This window comes from Myotis lucifugus, unplaced genomic scaffold (genome assembly GCF_000147115.1).
Source record: "Myotis lucifugus unplaced genomic scaffold, Myoluc2.0 scaffold_420, whole genome shotgun sequence".
NCBI classification, from domain to species: Eukaryota; Metazoa; Chordata; class Mammalia; order Chiroptera; family Vespertilionidae; genus Myotis; species Myotis lucifugus.
This window is the reverse complement of record NW_005871468.1, coordinates 672,660-693,181: the sequence shown is the minus strand read 5'-3', so window position 1 is coordinate 693,181 and position 20,522 is coordinate 672,660. Positions and strand designations below refer to the sequence as shown.

Below are 20,522 nucleotides of genomic sequence, written 5' to 3'. Positions count from 1 at the left end.
CCGCCCCTGTCTGTCGCACACCCAGCCAGTGGTCGGGAAGGAGCCCTTGCCGGGCCCAGGAAACTCGACTGCAGAGGCCAGATGGCAGAGCTGCGCTTGCACAGTGTGTTCGACAGAGGCCTTCGGGTCCGGCCCTGCGTTCCACCTGCTGCTGTCACAGCTGGACTCGTGCCCTGCCCCACGTGCTAGTTGTGTGTGTGGAGCCAGGCCTTTCGGGGGGCCTGCGTCCTGTGCTCTAACTAGACGCAGGTGCCCGTGCACAGCACAGAGGAGCTCTTTATGCAGCCCTGCTCACAGGCATCCTGAGACGTGCTCCTCCAAACACAGCACCATGTGGAGGGGCAGCTGGTGGGAAGCGGCTCTGGGCAGGGAGGGCAGGACCCTGAGTGTCTGCTGTTGGCCAACCTTGAGGCTTTGGGCAAGGCCCTTCATCGACGGCCTCGGTTTCCTCCGTAAAATAAGGGTTCTGTGCATCTCAGATTCTGAGACTATGATCTTGATCTTGACCCAGGGGGGTGAGAAATGCACACGGGCTCCTGCCTGGGGGAGATCCGCTCCCCAAGGAAAGTGCGAAAGCTGCCATCGGGCAGCTCTTCCTCCAGAGGCGGCAGGCACCGGCGGCCCCTTGCCCTGCCCAGTTCTCCGAGGCCCTGCAGAGCCCAGGAGCCTGACGGCCAGGCTCCCATCTCCTCAAGGAAGAGGCCCTGCGCACCACCCAGGCCCTGCCTTGAGCTGAGGTCATACCCCACCCTTCCCAGGGGGCTGTGCTCCTCACTGAGTTGTGTTTTCTGGTTAGTGTGCTTTACCTCCACACTGTACTCCTTGTATGTGCAACAGATACTTCACGACCATGAATTGCCATAGTTCTGGGTTTGCATAAAGCTTCGCTCAGTTCATGATTAAGAATCACCAGCTTTCTCAGGAGGGCAGGAACATAGCCGCCTCTGACACTGGGGCAGCCACGCCCTTACAGAGACTAGGCCTTCCCTCTGTGGGCACCTTTGTGTCCCGATGGTGACACGGCACAGCACCTGGCTGACCTGCACCCAAATACTCCCTCAGCAAACCTCCCAGTGTTATTCCTCAGATCTAATTGCAGTTTCAGGCACACACAGATGCCTGAGCAAGGTGGCTGCAGCCTGCGGGCTTCATCAGATTTCACATTTGACGAAACATTAACAGCCAGAGCTTAAATCCTATCTGACTTCATTTAGGAACTTGCCTCGTCCGAGCGAGCCCGCCGACATGCTGAGCAAGAAAGAGACGAGCTGGCGGATGAGATCGCGAACAGCGCCTCTGGCAAGTGAGTCTCCTGCGGCAGTGGGAGGGGCAGGCTCTGGAAATGAGTGGCGGCCCACTGGTTCTCTTGGCACCTGGGCCTGCTGCACCCAGAAGGCCGTGGCGGGGTCCGGCAATCAGGGTTCAGTAGATGCTGGGCCTCCGGACTGCCTCGGCTACAGCGGCCGCCCGCCCCAGGCAGGTCCCACTATGCCAGTCATGCCCACAGGTGAGGAGGAAGTACATTCAGAATGAACCCTGTTCCGCAGACTGTACAGCCTCTCAATGCAATCTTCACTCTTAAATTCATTAGGTTTGGCAAGTAGATTCCTTTGACTTACCTTTTCCTGAATGAGTTTTCATTAAAAGATCTTTTTTTCCAATTAGGAAGTTGCTTTCCCTATTTAATTACCATCTGCGGGTCCATCGCGGTCACTTTCTAGAGTGCCATGGGGAGGAGTCAGCGTTTTATCTCAATGCGCTGGGCAGCCAGTAGCGTTTAAAGCACAAGTGCCAGGGTCTTTTTGCCCTTTGAAAGCTGCTGGCTCTGGAGAACAGATGGAGGGGCAGTGGGGAGGCCACTGGGAGAGGTGAGGGGGCCTAGAGGGGGCAGGCGCAGGGCACAAGTGAGTGGTGTGTGGAAGTGTGATCAGCAGGACTTGACAGATGCGGACGGGTGCAGGGGACAGAAAAGTCGAGTGGGGCTGTTTGTAGCCTCCCGGTGGGAGGAGGAGCCCTCTGAGCGTGCCCATGCTGCACGAAGCTGGCGTTGAGCTGTCCGCCTCCTTGCCCCACAGGTCTGCTCTGCTGGATGAGAAGCGGCGCCTGGAGGCACGAATCGCACAGCTCGAGGAGGAGCTGGAGGAGGAGCAGAGCAACATGGAGCTGCTCAACGACCGCTTCCGCAAGACCACGCTCCAGGTGGCTCAGGCGGCAGCCCGTCACCTGGGGGGGGCCGTGCTGCCCGTCTGGCACGAGTGACTAAACCGTCTCTCCTCTCCAGGTGGACACACTGAATGCAGAGCTGGCGGCCGAGCGCAGTGCTGCCCAGAAGAGTGACAATGCGCGCCAGCAGCTGGAGCGGCAGAACAAGGAGCTGAAGGCCAAGCTGCAGGAGCTAGAGGGTGCTGTCAAGTCCAAGTTTAAGGCCACCATCTCGGCCCTGGAAGCCAAGATTGGGCAGCTGGAGGAGCAGCTTGAGCAGGAGGCCAAGTAAGAGGTTTTTGATGCACTAAACCAAAACTCACTGCATCTCTGCGGGCCAGGGCCAGGGCCAGCCTGCAGCCAGGCACTTGCCCTAGAGGGAGTCCCTGTAGCAGGGGAGGTGGCAAGGACACATGTCATCAGAGAGAGAGAGAGAGAGAGAAGTGGTGTGAGCCTCCAGGAAGGCTGGGCTCACCTGTCAGCTGTGCCAGGATTCAGCTGGTCAGACTGTGCCCAGGATTTTCTAGGTGCCATAGTTTAATCCTTTCAGCTAACTCCACCACGGTCCATTTCTGTATAACATTTGTCCAGGAACAAATGGACTTTTTGTTTGTTGGGGAAAAGGTCAAAAAGTCTAAAATTCAGGACTCAGACCAGACATGATTCAGAAGCACTGACACGCGGCCTTATTCAGACTCATAGGATCTTTAATAGGAGAAACATACACCAAGAGTCACAGGTTCAAGAGGCCCACATTTCCCAGGCGCCTTTACTGCTGGACATAGTGCATCTCTGAGCTCCCGCACGCTGTTGTCAATGGGGTTCACCCAATAAGCTCGCTCTCCTTCCTAAGGAGCAGTGTAGGCCTGTCTAGAAACATGGTGATTTGCCTTCTAACTAAAGGGTGAGTGTGGGCGGTCCCCTCCCCCATTAGCTGCCATAGCCCGAGCATCACAATGGGTCTTTGTTCTGGTCTCAAGGCTAAGAAGTTAGGTGATTAGAATAACCAACCAAGGTTTTTGTCTTCAAAAAGTCCGCACTCCGTATGGCAGGTAGCTTGCGTGTAACGTTTGATCTTTAGGAGATCCCTCAATTAATACCTGCATGTGAAGGAATACGCTTTATCTACCCGTCAGTGTTAGAATACATTATTAAGGCCCCTCGTGACCAGAAGGGAAAAACTTCTGGGCCGTATTATCATAATTTATTCTCGTCAGAGAGGCCCTGGAAAACACTCCCAACATTTGTCATCTTCCAGAGAAAAGGGACTTTAAAAATTATTTCCTCAATTCGAACTATCATGTCAAGAATTACAAAGGCTAATTAATGGTTGATCATCTTCACAGGGAACGAGCAGCAGCCAACAAACTGGTCCGACGAACGGAGAAGAAACTGAAAGAAATCTTCATGCAGGTTGAAGATGAGCGTCGACATGCAGATCAGTATAAAGAACAGGTAAGGGAAGAAGGTGGGCCAGGATGAAATGTCTTCCATCTTAGAAATGCTTTTACAAGGAGACGATGCAAATGAGCCACGTGTTACTGTTTGGTGACTAAATTAGGAACATGCTCTCTGAGGCCCTGGTTGGGTTAGCACAGTTGGTTAGAGCATCGTCCTGATACACCAAGGTTGCGAGTTCGATCTCGTCAGAGCACATACAAAAACAACTGATGAGTCCATAATAAGTAGAACAAGTCAATGTTTCTCTCTGCAAATAAAAAATTGAAAAAAGAAAAAGCTGCCCTAGCCAGTTTGGCTGAGTGGATAGAGTGTTGGCCTGTGGACTGAAGGGTCCTGGGTTCGATTCCGGTCAAGGGCACATGCCCAGGTTGCGGGCTCGATCCCCAGTAGGGGCTGTGCAGGAGGCAGCCAATCAATGATTCTCTTATCATTGATGTTTCTCTCCCCCTCTCCCTTCTTCTCTGATATCAATAAAAATACATTTTTTAAATGCTATTTTAAACTCTTAAATTCTAATATTTTAACACACACGGGCTGTTCCTGCCAGGCACTCCTTCATGAGTGCAGTGATCTCTGCCTCGCTGTCAGTCTCCCTCCCCAGCACCTCAGATGCCTAGAGTAGTTCCTGGGCAGTGAGAGCACACTGAGGGCTTTGAAGTGTGAGGCCGATTTCCTCCGCGAGGTGCACCTTCATGAGTGCAGTGATCTCTGCCTCTAAATGGTTTTCCTTGTCTGCATCCAGGCATCTTTTTTTTAAGTATCAGGAGAATCTAATAAGACTGCGGCCAGGTCTGCATAGACAATAGCCTAGGTAGCTGAGGTAGACGGAGATGATTCTACTGCCTTTGGCCCCAACCTCCCTTCCCTTTTCTTCCCCTGCTCATGAGGCACCCCAGCCTTCCCTTCTTACCCCCGCCCTCAGCATAGAGCATGGGGCAGTTCTGGGTGGGCGTGAGCTGCACGAGCATGACCATGTCAGGTCTTCATGTGAGGCTTTGAACTTGAAACACCCATATTGAAAGGAGGCATAAACATGAATGTACCATCTCCTGGGGTTGGAGACTCACGTTGCTGGCTCTCCCATAGGTTTAATACCTTATGTGAAGATACTACACTCATTTTCTGTTAAAAACTCGGGGAGAAAATAGGGTTTTAAGTTTTTAGAGATTTCCTTTCACGTAGTTTGCTCTGTACACACTGGCTTTGCTGACAATGGCAGATCAGGCCTGAGACCAGCCCCCCTTGTAAGCACACGCACTCACGTGGCTGGCGGGCACTCAGGATGCGGTGGGACTGTATCTGGACTCGCCAGTTTGGTTTGACGTGATTCATGTAATTTCCCCAAGATGGAGAAGGCCAATGCCAGGATGAAGCAGCTTAAACGGCAGCTGGAGGAAGCGGAAGAAGAAGCTACACGTGCCAATGCATCTCGGCGTAAACTCCAGCGGGAACTGGATGATGCCACCGAGGCCAACGAGGGGCTGAGCCGTGAGGTCAGCACCCTGAAGAACCGGCTGAGGTGAGCGACCGAGGGGACTCGGAGGCGCTGGGTCTCGTGGAGTCTGTGCCCAAAGCTCCCAAAAACAGCCGGATTTCTAGGCTTAGGGCTTGATTTTTCTGGTTTACTTAGTTCATGTAGAGTTACTCATTCTTGCTCTTAAGTTTATCCACTCGGGATTTCTGACCTTTCGTAGTCCTTAAGGAGAACAGGAGGAACAACCCCCCACCCCCCCATACACACACACACAGACACACCAAGCTGGGACCAGGTCCCAACATCCATGTGAGGAAAGGTCCCAGCCTCTTCTCCCAGGACCTGGCACCATCAGCCCCTCCCCGTCCTCACCCCCACCGTCCTCACCCCCACCGGGGAGAGGCCCAAACATGAGCACTGAACTTCCTCCCCCAGAGGAGATAGGCTGGCCCATGGCCAAACTCTGATGTGCCCTGCTTTTGTCCAGCAGTGAGCCAAGAATGGTTTTTACATGCAACAGAGACCTGATATGGCCCACACAGCCTAAGTAAAATATTTACTATCTGCCCTGGGTGGTGTTTCTCAGTGGTTAGAACGTTGGCTCAAGCACCAAAGGGTTGCAGGTTCAATTCCCGGTCAAGGGCACATACCTGGGTTATAGGTTCGATCCCTGGCTCCGACCGGGGCTCGTGTGGGAGGCTGTTTCTCTCACATCAGTGTTTCTGTGTCTCTCCCCCTCCCTCCCTCCCTTCCGTTATGTGCCCTTTTACCCTCGGTTAGCAAGCACAGCCAGCCATAACTGGATCAGGTACACGGAGGACCTCCTGCCCACTGCACGCTTGTGCTGGCCAGGATGGCAGTCAGGCGTGGTGACAGCAGAGGTGGAAGGCCCAGAGCCTGTCCTGATCGTGCCACTCACACCCCCAGGTGGTGTGTCCTGAGGAAGGGGTGGAAGTTTGGTGACTGGACAACTTGACTGCCACATGTTCTTACGTGTTTACCCACGTGTCTACTTCCTATTCTTGCCAGGCGAGGCGGCCCAATCAGCTTCTCTTCGAGCCGATCTGGCCGGCGCCAGCTGCACATCGAAGGAGCTTCCCTAGAGCTGTCAGACGATGACACCGAAAGCAAGACCAGTGATGTCAATGAGACACAGCCACCCCAGTCGGAGTAGGGTCACCGGAAGCCAGTGGAGGCAATACAGTGGGACACGAAGGAACGCACCCGGCACCAGCCTGCCTCGGGCCTCCTACAGATTAGGAAGTTGGCAAGCCACGGGACTCCTTACTGCAAGATCAACTGTGTCTTAAGGCTTTCCAGCCTACACATACTGTATCCTGCTTCAGATTTAGGTACAATTGCTCCCCTTTTTATATATATACATACACAGAACATGCACATATTAAACAGACTGTCTCATCATTGCATCTATTTTCCATATATTCATCAAGAGACCATTTTATAATACATGTTAAGAAGAGAACCCTTTTTCAAACAAACTCCAGACCCTTGTTGCCAGTCGCTGGGTATTGGGGCAGCCCCGTGGTTGTTGCTCGGTCGCTCTGCATGCTCTCTGTCACACAGACAGGTAACTTAGCTGTGTTCATGTGGCCCCCAACTCCTCAGCCACATCAATTCTCTTAGAACATTGTGGAACCTAAACTGCACTTGTATCTCATTTCCTTCAAATAACGATCAACACTATTTCAGCGAGCAAACTGTGAAAGGGGCTTTTTGGAAAGATTAGGAGGGGTGGGATGGATTGGGGAAGCAGCATTCATTGGGGATTACCATGCCGTCTCGCTCGAGTTGGTGGTATCCCCTCGTCTCTTCGTGTGAACTGTCCTTGGCCAGGGCTGGTCTGTGCATAGAAAGGATAGGAGCCGCCATGCCGCTGAAGCCCCAGTGGCAGCAATCACGTCGACGCCCGGATGGTCTCCTGAACCCCTGGCTCTGCCAGTGTGCGCCTCGCTTCAGGAACAAGAGCTGTGGGCGCCTAAGCAGGAGTCAGTGGGAGGCCCTCCCTTGCCAGCCAGGCCCCTGTGCTGACCTTACAAATTCAGCCGCTGCTTTGAGCCCAAAATGGGAACATTGGTTTTGTGTCCAAGACTTGTTCCAAGTTTGTTGATGAGGTTATCGACCCTCAAGAACAGATGCCATCTGCCTGAATGTTGACATGCCAGTGGATGTGAATCCCTTTTCATTTTCCCGTTCCCTCCCCTCTGGACAGTGTTAACAGTGAACATTTAACATTCTGTTTTTGGTTGATAGGTAAGCAAACTGACATTACAGAAAGTGCCTTAGACACTACAGCACTAAGACAACGTTAAATATATTATTTGCCTCTGTAACAATTTAATGTATTAAGTTTTGACTGTGCTTCATATCATGTACCTCTCTAGTCAAAGTGGTATTACCAACATTCAGTGACAATGAATCAGTGTTAAGTACAAATCCCTGATCCTCTGCAATGTGCTTGAAAACACAAACCTTTTGGGTTAAAAGCTTTAACATCTTTAGGAAGAACTTGTCATGTGGGTTTGGAACCTTTGATTTTACCCCGTTATGAACTGTACTGGCTGTTGACCACCAGACACCTGACTGCAAATATCTTTTCTTGTATTCCCATATTTCTAGACAATGATTTTTGTAAGACAATAAATTTATTCATTATAGATATTTACGCCTGCTCTATTTACTTGGAGGAAAAAGCACCCATTAAGAATAAACAGACCTCAATAAATGAGAATAATCATGTGAATGTGGAATCTGTTTTCTTACCTTCTGTTCTCAATTTCCCATCTGTGATCTGATTGGCAGCTGAGAGTCCCACAGACTTAAAAGGCCCCCTTTTTCTGAGGGCACTGCGCTCCCAAGCGTCAGGTGACAGGCCAGTTCTCTGGGCAGTCGGCTACAAGTCGCATCCTGCCCAGTGGCCTCTGTGTGTAGCTGCATTGGGGAGGAAAGGGCCCTGGGCTGGCGACCCGCTCGCAAATAGAAAAGGGCTGAGGATGAAGCCGTTGGAGGGTTTCGGTCACCAGCTGATGGAGCTGTTTGCTGGACTGGAGTATTTTAAGAAATCCAAGGTTCAGACTGCATTTTCAAGCAGTATTCACACTGAAAATAATTGGGGGAGGGGGGATTCAGTAATAAGACCCAAGGGCAGCCTCACTAGTGTGGGTCAATTAGGATGGGCTGGAGAGGAGTAACTAAGGGATCACAAAATCACGTAGGAAATTCCCTAATATCCATAGTTCAGGCTGGCCCTGGGGGCACACGGCACATATCCAGGCTTCCTGGCAGGGAATGTAAAATGGACAGGCACTCCTTTCCTCCCTGTCACTACCAAGGGAGAAAAAAGGTGAGTTACCACGTTTCGTGTGTCCACCCTGGCATTCAGCCTCCTTAGTTTGGTCCAGGTGCGTGTGGAATTCAGAGGCTGGTTTTCCTCAGAAGGAATGCTTCCCACCTGGCTGGTGTGGCTGGTGTAGTCACTGACAACTCGGCTATCGGGAGAAACTCAATCTCCACAGACTGACTCCAGAGATGCCAGCCATAGGAACCTTTCCTTACTAAACAAGCCACCGCTGCGTAGGCTCAGGAAAGGTAGTTCATAAAACCTTTGCCGGGCACTGACAGCACAAGTTCATGGGAGCTGGGCTTTGTGTCAAAGACTAAAGCTGCTGGCCAGCTGCCACCCAGGAGAGGGTTCATCGTGAGGAAGAGACCAGGTGAGACTTGAGAAAGCCTGTCCTTTTGTTGAGATGAGGCGAGGGTTTTAACACATTTCGTACCGCATAGAAATCTCGAAGACATACGCCAGGGACCGCATGTTTTGGGGCAAACTGCACGTTATTTAAATCATAACTACAGATCATAATACACTTTAGGTGTTGTTTTTCAATAATTATAACATTTTTATTTACAAAAACAAACAATTGAAGTTCCTAGTACTATTTAACGTATGGTACTGCGTAAAACATTTTCCTCTATGAAGAGGGACCAAACAAAATTTACATAAGTATCTAGATTCGCTCCTTTTTCCATGGGCGGCACAAACTCTGCAGGCTCTCGTAGGAAACTTTTTCTTTCCACTCGTTGGAATACACGTAGGTTCATGCTGCTTCCTATCACCTGACAGCCTTTTGGGTGGATCTTTACGAGGTGCTCCCCTTGCACCCCCAGGGGAAGGGCTGGACAGATTTGTCTCTGGTTCCGGAGAGCCTTCATTATTGTCATCCGTTATCCAGTCTCTCGCCACCGATAGCAGAAACTGTTTATACTTCATTTTTGCTTGTGGATTGAGGACGTTGTACACTCTAAATGAATTGAAAAGTCCACAGTTTATACGGTACAGCACTACTTTTTTTTGTCCATTTCATCGTTTTCCTTAGAATGGAACAACACGAAAGGAAGTGTATCAGTTTCGTTGGTTTCCTTCCTTTTTCTGAGAGAGGGCATTTCTAAAAGCGCCAGGAACTTGAAGACGAAGACTATTCGAATGACCAAAATACAATGTAACTGCAATGCTTTATGGGTTCGTGCAATTATATAGTTTTTCGTAGATTGACCTGCACGGTTTCCACCAATGAGATCGCTTCATTCGATGTGGACAAGACAGTGTGTTGACATCTAAGATCCATAACAGATGGCGCGCGAAACATGAGAAAACTCGTGAGCGGTACGAAAGGTGTTAACATGCAGCTCTTCACGCTGTCTGCCCCTGCCACATCCTAGGCTTTCTTTTTTAATGCATCCACTCGGGAATTATTTTAAACCGCGTCAGTAGGAATAGCACACCTATATTCCTAGTGGGACTGGCCTGAGGGTGTAACTGATGTCACCTTTCCTTCCTGTCACCAGTTCCCCATCCCTGGAAACCGCCGCTAAGATGACGTGTGAGCCTGAAGACAAGTTGTGGCGTCCCCTCACAGGAGCCCCCTGTGGCTCTGGGCAGGACTGACCCATGGCCCCTGCCTCCTGAAACCAATGCTCTGTGTCAAGCCTGGAGAAGAAAGAGCTCAAAGCTGTCAACCACCACTTCCTGTCTCATCCTCACCCCCTTAGAAAGCCCACACAGGAACAGGCCGTAGGATGGGATCTAGAAAGTTCCAGGCAGGTATGAGAGGGAAGCCTGTGACTGAGACCCAAAGGGAGTCCCCATGCACCATCGGTTCTAGTCACTGGGAACTCACATCTGTACCAAGTTCTGAGCACCCACTAGAGTGCTGTACCCTGTGCCAGCTGTCAGGACCAGATGGGGCGCCCACTCCCTAGTGGAGCCTCGTATCATTTGGGAATCTAGCAAATCTTGTGACGTGTCTCATACAATTGACAGAAATCTAATGCAAAACTATCAATAAGGGTATATGGGCATGATGCCAGCTTTCAAAGACAATGTTAACTATAATTCCAGTACCTGTGTACCACACACGGAAGTGTGACCATGTCCTTCAACCCTTCCCAAGACTAGAATTCCATGTTTGACTCATTACAACACAGGTCTATTTGTTTTTTCCAAGTAGCCCCCCAATAATGGACCTCACCCCACTGACAGGATGTCATGAAGCCTCATTCAAGATGTAAAATGGCATCTATTAAACTCGAGTCTGACAAGCATCCAAGCAGAGCCACTGCCTCCTACAAAATGCCATCCCGCAGAGGCCCTAAGACACCCGTGTTCTCACATGTGAACTCGTGCGTCTCACAAGTGCCACCAGTAGGTGGCAGCTGTGATGTGGCTGTCAGAGGAAGGTCAATAAACCCCAAGCATCAGATCCTGCAGAACGGATACCAGCAGCCTTCAAGAAAATTCTGGAGCCATCGACAGAACATCTTTTCAGAAACACTGCATCACCAGCGCTCACCGGGACCCAGAGGACAACACTGCTTGGAAAACTGCAAGGACAACTCGTCAGAAGTGGTTCACAACGTGAAGTCTTAGCCATGTCTCACGGTTTCCTTTTTGTATATGAAGTGTGATGTGATGAAAACCTGTCTAAAATCTTAAAGAATCCTCAATAAATATAAAAAGTCAAAATGATAAGCATTTTCACAGTTCTACTGGCACATTTTTCTTAACGGTTCACAAAATAAGGTGCTCATAATTGCTGGTTTGAGATTCTGTGAACTGATGTGCGCTCCTCCCAGGGCTGGCACTGGGGTGGAGCCTGGGCCTACTTGTTCTTACTACCATGAGACGTCATCCCTAAAGTAGAAAGAGCTTGTATAGCTTACGTAAGACTCAAGACTTAATAATTTAGTGACACCAAAAATGCAGAGGTGTATGCCCTAAAGTCTAGATGACAGTGGGATTCGCTGGGATTTTTTCCTAGTTAAAACAATCACCTTTTTTTAACCAGAAAAACAGTGTTTCTCAGTTCCATCATGAACCGACAGGGAGCAACAGGGCCCTAGCTCATTTGGATGACACTCATCTGACTGTTTATCCAAACTGTGCCAGGCCTGCTTGCCCGGCACCCTCCAGACCTCCACCAGCACCCACAACCAGGCAGGACCTCCGCGTTTTAATGGGCACTAGTCAAACTTGACACCTGATTACAAACTCCCCAAAAGTAAACAAGCTAAATTCCTATTCAGTTTGCATCGCGTTTCGCTTGGTGAAGGCTTCAGAGCTGACAGGCAACTAACATAACTGCAAACCATAACCCACATGGCACAAACCCACCTGGTCCCCCAACCAGCACTCTACGCTTTGCTCTGTTCTCACATTTGCCTCTTCACATGTGCTATCTTACCAAGGGAGTCTGTTAAACTAATATTTACTCCAGATTATTGTTTGTCCTTAACATTTAAAAAAGGTGACTGTAGCCCTAACCGGTTTGGCTCAGTGGATAGAGCGTCGGCCTGCGGACTGAAGGGTCCCAGGTTCGATTCCGGTCAAGGGCATGTACCTTGGCTGCGGACACATCCCCAGTAGGGGGCGTGCAGGAGGCAGCTGATCGATGTTTCTCATCAATGTTTCTAACTATCCCTCTACCTTCCTCTCTGTAAAAAATAAATAAAACATATTTTAAAAGTAATAAATAAATAAATAAGGTGACTGTATTCCCACAGGTCCTATTTTTAGTCATAGGACCAGTTTTCAGATAAGATGCTTTAAGTCATAAGAAGATTTACAAAGATGCCTCCTCCCCTACTCCCATTTTTAAGAATGATTCAAGTAACAGCTAAATTTTGAAGGCCAAGCTAGCGTTTCTCAATTTGTTTCAACCTTTGGGGCAAAAGTAGAGAGAAAACTCCTTGAAGTAAATATTGGAAGGAGGAAAAGGCTCCTCTAGCATCTTCTAATCTAGGCAAACAGAAAACTGACTGCTTGGACCCATCCCCTTTCTCGGCTCAGTCCCACCAGCAGCCGTACTGGCTGTGCTGGCCAGGCAGGATGACGTGGCTTCAGCACAGTGGTTCTCAACCTTCCTGATGCCGTGACCCTTTAATACAGTTCCTCATGTTGTGGTGACCCCCAATTTCATTGTTACAAATTGAACATAATGAAAGCATAGTGATTAATCACAAAAACAATATGTAATTATATACGTGTTCTCCGATGGTCTTAGGCAACCCCTGTGAAAGGGTCGTTCGACCCCCAAAGGGGTCGCGACCCACAGGTTGAGAACCGCTGCTAGCAAGATGCTCCCTAAAGCTGAGGCTCCACCCCAGGACACCTCCCCTGCCCCAGAGGCACCGTTCCCACCTTGGCTCTCAGAGATGCTAATGGCCCTTCTGCAACAGCTGCTGAGAGCAGCACAGTCAATACTCAAGTACAGGATTGGAAGTGGGGGGGGGGGGGGGGTGCATCACATTCCTCCTGCTGCAAAGGCTGTGCCTGCCCCACACATTTCCCAGCATCCACAGCAGCTCATCTCCTGAGGCACAAGACAGAGTCAGGGCAACGAGGCCTCAAGTCTGGAAAGTGGAGAACACAGCAGAAAAAGAGCTCACTTCCCACCCTGGCTTTGCTATGAACTAGCTGTGTGAGTTCAGGCCAGTCACCAACACTCCGGGCCCACCTTCCCTTCTGTAAACAGGTAAGCCAGCTCATCTCCTCTCAGGCTGCCTATACCTAACTCGCATATGCCCAGCTTGGCTTCAGACCTCAGCAGAGTTGGTTGGGCATAGTTCCTACCACTCTGGGTTGAAAGGCAGTGGAGCACTCACTCCTACTCTCATGCATTTCAGGAGCGAGGGATGGGACCGGGTGGTGAGAGAACAGTATCTGGAGGCAAGAAGACTCACCACCTGAAGATTCACCCCCTCCAAGCAGGGGGACCACCCGTGGACCCAGCTCAGGGGAGGGATCACTCCTAAAAGTTTCAGCGAGGGCCAGGCAGACCTAGGCATGGGGCGGTCCCAGGAAGAGAACCCACTCAGAGGCAGGGGCCTGCTAGGCAATCTTTAGCTAGAAGAGCAGACAGAATGTGGTGTCAGCAGCAAATGTTCTAGCTGAGCATTTAACCAAATCATCCAAACAGCTGAAACTGAGGCCAGGGGAGTCATGCAGCTTCCCCATGGGTCATACGCCGAGGGCAGCTGTTGCTATAAAGCCCAGCAGCGTGCTCCTGCCCTTTCACGCACCTGGCCCTTGCTCTCCTGGACCCGAAGCAGAGATGACGTCCGGGGATGACACTGGCCTCTGCAGCCAGGGCCTCCCCTGCCACCACCTGACTGAACTGACAGACCACTGGGATGAGATGATTCCAGGGGTGCTCAGCTAAGAAGGAACCGGAAAATCACTGGGAGCCAGGGACGACGACTCAGGGCTCCAGAACTCATCGCTGCTTTCACCAGAGTAGCTCTGCTCTTATGTGTTAGATCTGGGGTCCCTGCATTAACAAAGGTCTGGCTAAACGTTTCAGCCTCTGGTCTAATCCAATCGCTTCAATGATTGGGAAAGAAGCTGCGAGTTGCCGCCCATCAGAAAGAGGCCTGAAGTTCTCCGTTCGCCTGCTCCACGGCTCAACTGGGCACAGCACACCCCCCTGGAAACATCTCTCGGGAGGCAGCTCACAGCAAAACCCCCAGGAACAACTAACAGAAGTATTCCTGCCCACAGATTAGCAGACAGAAGGAAGTTTTTAATGTATCCTCCTTAAAGTTCAGTATTCCCTTAGGAACTTGATTCACTTTTCACTTATTTAGTTTTAAAACTACACACTATCCTGGTTTTGCTCTGTTATAAGCAATGTTCAGAACGTGATACATTCGTACTGACTCCTATGTCTGTACATTTCTCAAGTCCAGTCACCTATGTCTTGCAAACATCGGGCACCTCCTCTCACTTGCCAACATCAACCTGAGGGATAAGGAGAAAAGCCCAGGCCCGAGTAACCTCTACTCCCAGGACACCACACACATCATGACAGGCAGCACAGAGAAGGGCCAGCGCCCAGCTCCATCGCAGTTACCCTGTGACCTTGCAAGTGGCCTCCCTCAAGGTCCGGGTCCTCCTTCCAGGTTTGCATGAGGCGCAGGGCCATCTCAGGCTGCCCCCCGGACTCAGCTACGAGGACCGGCCTGAGCACACCTGCTCGTGCATCAGACTTCTCCGGAGGCTGCTGAACTGCCTCTGCCCACTCCGCGCTGCTGTCCACCCACATGTCCCAGGTCGGAGCAGAAGCGACATCGGAACCTGGCTGTGTAACTCCAGCTCTTCTCCCACAGGATGGCGGGGACCCAATAACGCAACCTTGATACTTTTTTGTGTGAAATTTATTGTTTCCACATTAAAAGATTTTTTGGAGGGGAAGTACTTTCTCTTTTTTTTTTTTTAACCACATGATGATTCTATACAGTTGCCCAGAGTAGGACACCATCGTAAGTCATTAACATGCCGTATGAGTTCTGAATAAATAAAAGCTACAAAGCCCAAGTTATTTACAAATATCTTGGGCAATAATGTTTACAAACCTATGTACAAAAAAACAAATGTAAACAGTAAATGCAGCATGAGAGTAATCAAAGGATGCACAGGGACAACCACTTGGGGTCAGTCTGCCCCCCAGGAGCTGGCACCAGCCGGCCCCCGGCATCAGGCCACTCAGTCCTTCCTAACACAACTGGAGAGGCCCGCAGAACAAAACCAAAAAGCTGTGAAGCTGTCATTTAACTGAAGGACCAGAAAGCTGGTAGGAGGCTGTCACCACCTCCACCCCTCGTCTGAGGCACACGGAGGAGAAGACAGCAGAGGCCCAGCTGTCTGTCCCAGGCCCCACAGGCTCCTGCTCTGGGAGGCCAAGCTATGGAATGCTAACTGCTGAAGTAAAATCACAAGGCGCAGTAATGAGACTGGAGAACTCAGTGGTCCTAGGGTAATGAGACTGTGTTCCCTAATTCAGTGACCTTCCTGACTGTCTGCCAGCAACAGGCCCAGCTGTGTGGGGTGGAGCTGGGGACAAACACATGATCATGAGCACAAAGGTGCTTGGGTGGGAGCTCAGGAGGGCACACGTTGACCTGATTTGGGAGAGAACGTCTAAAAGATTTGCAATGTCCTAAATACAACTAAATCCTATCAGTACAGCAGGGTGGGCTATGAGGCAGGTATGATGAATGGGTACTTCTGCATCCAGTGACCAAGTAATACATGTACGTATCACTTTGTGACCCACAAAAGTGCAATCATGTGAAACCAACGGCACTACGGCGAGAAGAGAAAATAGCCAGTATTGATATCGCGCAGTCCTGGGGCTGGGCAGGGCCCAGCAGCCACCACTGCATGCAGCCTGCCCTCTCTCTGCCAGCCCTAGGGAGGCAGACAGAGCCACGGGCTGGGCCCAGGCACCGAAGGGTGAGGCGTGGGTGTCCTGGGTTGCTGGAGGAGGGCAGGAGCCCCCATTTGGAAGCTGGGCACTCACACACTGAGAGGCAGCATACCTGGTGCCGACGAGGGGCGCGAGGAGCCCAGACCAGGAGGAGGAGGAGCTGGGTCAAAGCCGTTTACTGCCCTGTGGGGGTGACAGAGCAGAGAAGGGAAGGGGAAGAAAAAGAGAGACTGTCATTTAAAACCACTTGACACACAGCAAGAAATTCATTTGCTCTCTACAACTATCCCTCTTCCCGGCCCATAGCAGAATCCCGACGGCCCAGGGAAGAGTGGCTGCCTCGAGCATCAGTTGGTTAGACTTGAGAACTCAGTGGTCCTACGGTAATGAGACTATGGGCAGCTTCATCACACTGGCCACTGAAGCCACAACTAAATGATAAAATAGTGTACGACCATTAACAATCCATTTCCCCACGCTCGACCAGCATGACTCAGTGGTTGAGTGTCAACCTATGAACCAGGAGATCATGGTTTGATTCCCAGTCAGGGTACATGCCTGGGTTGCAAGTTTGATCCCCAGCATGGGGCGTGCAGGAGGGAGCTGATCAATGATTCTCTCTTACCACTGATGTTTCTATCTCTCTCTCTGTCCCTTCCTCTCTGAAATCAATAAAAATATTTTTAAAATCCATTTCCACAGTTCTTTAATAGCATGGGAAAATATTCAGAATGTAATTAATGGTGAGTAGGAAAAGGTTACCAAACTGTATATGTTAAATGATGTGAAGAAAAAAGAAAAAGTGTAAGTAATATATATTCTAGATTCTAGACCAGGGGTGGGCAAACTTTTTGACTCGAGGGCCACAATGGGTTCTTAAACTGGACCGGAGGGCCGGAACAAAAGCATGGATGGAGTGTTTGTGTGAACTAATATAAATTCAAAGTAAACATCATTACATAAAAGGGTACGGTCTTTTTTTTTTTAGTTTTATTCATTTCAAACGGGCCGGATCCGGCCCGCGGACCGTAGTTTGCCCGCGGCTGTTCTAGACTATAGCCCCTTATATAGATAGGCATTACTACCTGTGTAACTAATTCTAGAATGTGTGGAGGTACTCACACATACATACATCCACACAAACACACACACACACACACACACACACACACATATGTACATAAAATCATATATATTGTAGAAAGAAAATTTAACAAGTTACTTTTCTTCCCTCTGGGTTATGGGTAAATTTTGTTTACTACTTTATACTTTATTGTTTTCCAAATCTCCTACAATATACATGAATATCTTAATAAAGGGGGAAAGTAACTTTTTTACATTGTTAAGCAAGCAAAGCCAGCTGGGGAGGCTGCTCTGCAGACTCATGAGCAACCAGCCCAGCACAGGATCTACAAGGAGGGCCGCGCACCTGAGCCCAGGGATGCAGAGCGCCCACCTCAGCCCACCCATCTGGCAGCACAGCCGCGGGAAGCAGTGAGGGGTGAGTGCGAGGCCTGGAACCTCTCAGGAAGCCACTTCAGCCTCTCCATCCTGGAAAACTTCCCAGGAAAGTGTCCCACTAGCAATTTGGGAAATACAGCGAATTGCAAAAGGCCGCACTCACCACACTTGCCCACCACTGCCCCCCGCCATCCACTCATCAGAGGGGTCTAGGGAGTTGAGTATAGACTCATTCTTCACATTCCCCACAAAGATAAGTGCTACATACACTGAAGAGGTGAGTGTAATCTCAGAGAAACAGGCATGCAAAAGAGACTTGACTAAATGACCCCGCGCTACTCTGAAGAAACAGTTAATGCCTGAAGAAATAACCTCGTCGTATGTGAAAACTTGAAATCATCCCTCCTACTCTCCCAAGGCTATCCGCCTGTGCCTCCTCCGGGGGTAGGGGCCCCATCCTATATGCCACTGCAGCCCTCACATAGTAAGCCCAGCTGTCACTTGTCTGACTAGTCCCAGAGCCACCAATGCCCGCCTCTCCTCAAAGCCCAAGGAGAACCAGGCAGGCCTCACAAACCTCAGCTTTACACAGGTGAACACCACATTCTGCAGGCTGTACTACAGACACCCCCAAAACCAGCAGAAAGGGAGCACTGTGGATGCCAGGAAGAACCTGGCACCTGCTCCACAGGGGTGTGCAAAAGCAGCGACCATAAGGATGGCTCCACGTGCAGGCTTAGGACTGAGATTTGGCATTTTCAAATTAGACGGATCTTTAAAGAACATAAAGTCCATCCCCATTGTTGTTACTGCTCAAAAAACCAAAGCAGGAGAAGGTCCAGCCATTCACCTGAGTTCACCTACGAGCCATTCAATGGGGAAGCAGGGCTCATAACTTGCCTCCAGATGGCCAGGCCATTCTCCTTTCCCAGCATCCTCCTGGCCAGAGGAGACCTGACAGCCCTCAGTGAGCAACCACTTTGGTGCTCCCAACCCAAGTCGGCTCTAGTGGGAAAAACAAGCAGTGCGATCAGAATACAAAAGGACAAGAAGCTAGGTGAGTCGTTCTCAGTATGAATGGGAAGGGAAATTCTGATTTGCAAGTTGGACAGAATAGAGAGAGAATAACCATCGGCTAGGGCCTCACCTAGCACTTCTTTCCTGAACCAAGAAGTGGGACGCAGAAGACCAGAGGGAGCGAGCTGACCCTAGAGGTAGGATTGTGTCTGGTGAGGCACCTTCAGGAAACTGCAAAGCTGTGAAATGGGGAAAGAAACCTCCATATTCACATTTGGTTTCAGGAAGCAGCAAAAGAGCTGAAAGGAAATGCCCCAGTGGACACCACAGAAATGAACGGAAAGAGAGCAGGCAGGGGTGGGACACAGATCTTGGGAATTATCTATGTGAACAGGTTACAGAAGCTATGAAGTCTCATGGCCTTACCACCAAAATCTAGTTGAAGAGTCTGAAAAATAGAGACTCCAGCTGAGAAAAGAAACTAAGGTGAGTTGTAAAATGGCAACAGAAGTGAAAAGGGCACTTTATAAGCTAGTCCGGAGGACAATAAATAGAACACAACAGTGATGACGTATGGACACTAAATCCATCAAAGCAGCAAGTGGAGGACACCTGAGAGGGCGGTAGAGAAAGGCCTGAGAGTGGGCCAGCGCTCATGCAGGAGGCAGCAGACACACTCCAGACCCGTCTTCCTAGTTAGATGGTCCATGGGAGCCGCGCAGCTCAGCCGGCTCGCGACCTTGCCCCAGGCCCTACAAACTGAAATGTGCCTTCCTGAAAACTGAGAAGAAAGGCAGATCTTATACACGTCTCCATCTATCATTCCAATGTTTCTCAGAGGGGAGAGTCCCCCCAGCAAGGCTCCGTAGTCATTAGTGCCTGCTTTGAAAAAACAAGACGCACTGGTAACAGGAAGAACCCAGTCCCACAAAGACATTCAAATACGGTCCCAGGACCTGCCCGTTACCCGGGGCCCCCACTCGACTCCTGCATCATCTCTCAGCACCTGACCACACCGCGAGTGCCTGCTATTCACAACTGCCCCAGCACCACTACAACTCATCAGTTTGGTTTTGCACAGCTGAACCAATAATGGTATAGAGGTGAGTCAAACAGGAATTTGAAGGCTCACTTATGGGCTGTAAGTTGGTTAAAGCAGTCAGCCCCATGCAGTTAGTGAAAACAGTTTGTTAATGGGTCTCCCACCACACATCATGATTGAAAAAGAATAAAAAATAGCACAGCAAACAAATTCAGTTACCCATGAACAACGTGGGAAATATGACTTTTTCTTGCCTAATAAAAAAAAGGAAAAAACATTAAACAGTAATGCAAATACTATTTTCATACTGTGCCCTAAAATTAGTGTATGCCCACCTACCTACACATACCCCAAAAGAAATCTGACTGGCTTACAAAATTAGGTTAAGTGATACATAGAAAACTAAATAAACGCTATGAAGAAAAAAAGAATATTTTTGAGATAATATAAATGACTATACTACACAGAATTTGTATCTTTTCAGATTAAGGGCTCCTAGTGGTTGGAAGAAGCAGAGCAACACCTGGGAAGTAGGTCCAGCGAGCCATATTTTAGGAACTTGCAGAGGTGATCACAGACTAGATAAAAATCCTGATTCCAAGAAGCCCTCAAATAACCAGAACTTACAGAATATTTTCAAGTCCTATAAAGTAAATGTAATAATAAGGTATACTGTTTTATGTAGCAAGGCCTCACTGCGCCTGACACACATGCACACTCACACACAAACGGGCTTTGATTAACCTCCCCAAACAATGCCCCTCCAGGACCCTAGGAGGCCGGTAAAGCTAGTGCCAGTGCTCCAGACACTGCCCAGGAGCAAGAGGTAGAGCAGGCACATTTTAGAGCCCAGACTTCAAAATGAAGAGCTTTTTTCACACTGAAACTGCAAGCTGCAGTCTGTAAGAACTGGCATTTCTTCTTTTAACCTGACATTTAATCATGGAGCAGGGAGTTAGGATACTTCCCCAATTCCTCTCGCAGCTGGTAAATCCCATCCTGGTTTTTAATCTACCCAACTAGAGGCCTGGGGCCCAAAATTTGTGCAGGGGGGGGGGGGGCGGGGCGGGAGAGGGTCCCCTCA

General features: G+C 49.8%; 2 protein-coding genes across 10 annotated transcripts in view; one reads left to right on the top strand and one right to left on the bottom strand.

Annotated features, from left to right (window-relative positions):
* The window catches only part of MYH10 (myosin heavy chain 10), a 129,134-nt gene extending 121,242 nt beyond the window's left edge, over nucleotides 1-7,892 (top strand). The window contains exons 31-36 of the mRNA XM_023743952.1: nucleotides 1,215-1,303; nucleotides 2,076-2,199; nucleotides 2,282-2,490; nucleotides 3,549-3,657; nucleotides 5,010-5,182; nucleotides 6,167-7,892. Coding sequence (XP_023599720.1) covers nucleotides 1,215-1,303; nucleotides 2,076-2,199; nucleotides 2,282-2,490; nucleotides 3,549-3,657; nucleotides 5,010-5,182; nucleotides 6,167-6,311 — 849 coding nt within the window. The 3' untranslated portion in view covers nucleotides 6,312-7,892. The remainder of the gene's footprint in view (nucleotides 1-1,214; nucleotides 1,304-2,075; nucleotides 2,200-2,281; nucleotides 2,491-3,548; nucleotides 3,658-5,009; nucleotides 5,183-6,166) is intronic.
* A 342-nt stretch (nucleotides 7,893-8,234) lies between these two features.
* NDEL1 (nudE neurodevelopment protein 1 like 1) overlaps nucleotides 8,235-20,522 on the bottom strand; it is a 48,509-nt gene continuing 36,221 nt past the window's right edge. For 2 of the 9 annotated variants that reach the window (XM_014467916.2, XM_023743929.1), the window contains one exon: nucleotides 14,849-16,101. In XM_014467916.2, coding sequence (XP_014323402.1) covers nucleotides 16,008-16,101 — 94 coding nt within the window. In that variant the 3' untranslated portion in view covers nucleotides 14,849-16,007. Of the gene's footprint in view, nucleotides 8,255-9,279; nucleotides 9,457-14,848; nucleotides 16,102-17,140; nucleotides 18,385-19,657; nucleotides 19,693-20,522 lie in introns of those variants that run through there. The other 7 variants (XR_002826209.1, XM_023743926.1, XM_023743927.1 and 4 more) reach the window with 7 other exon arrangements.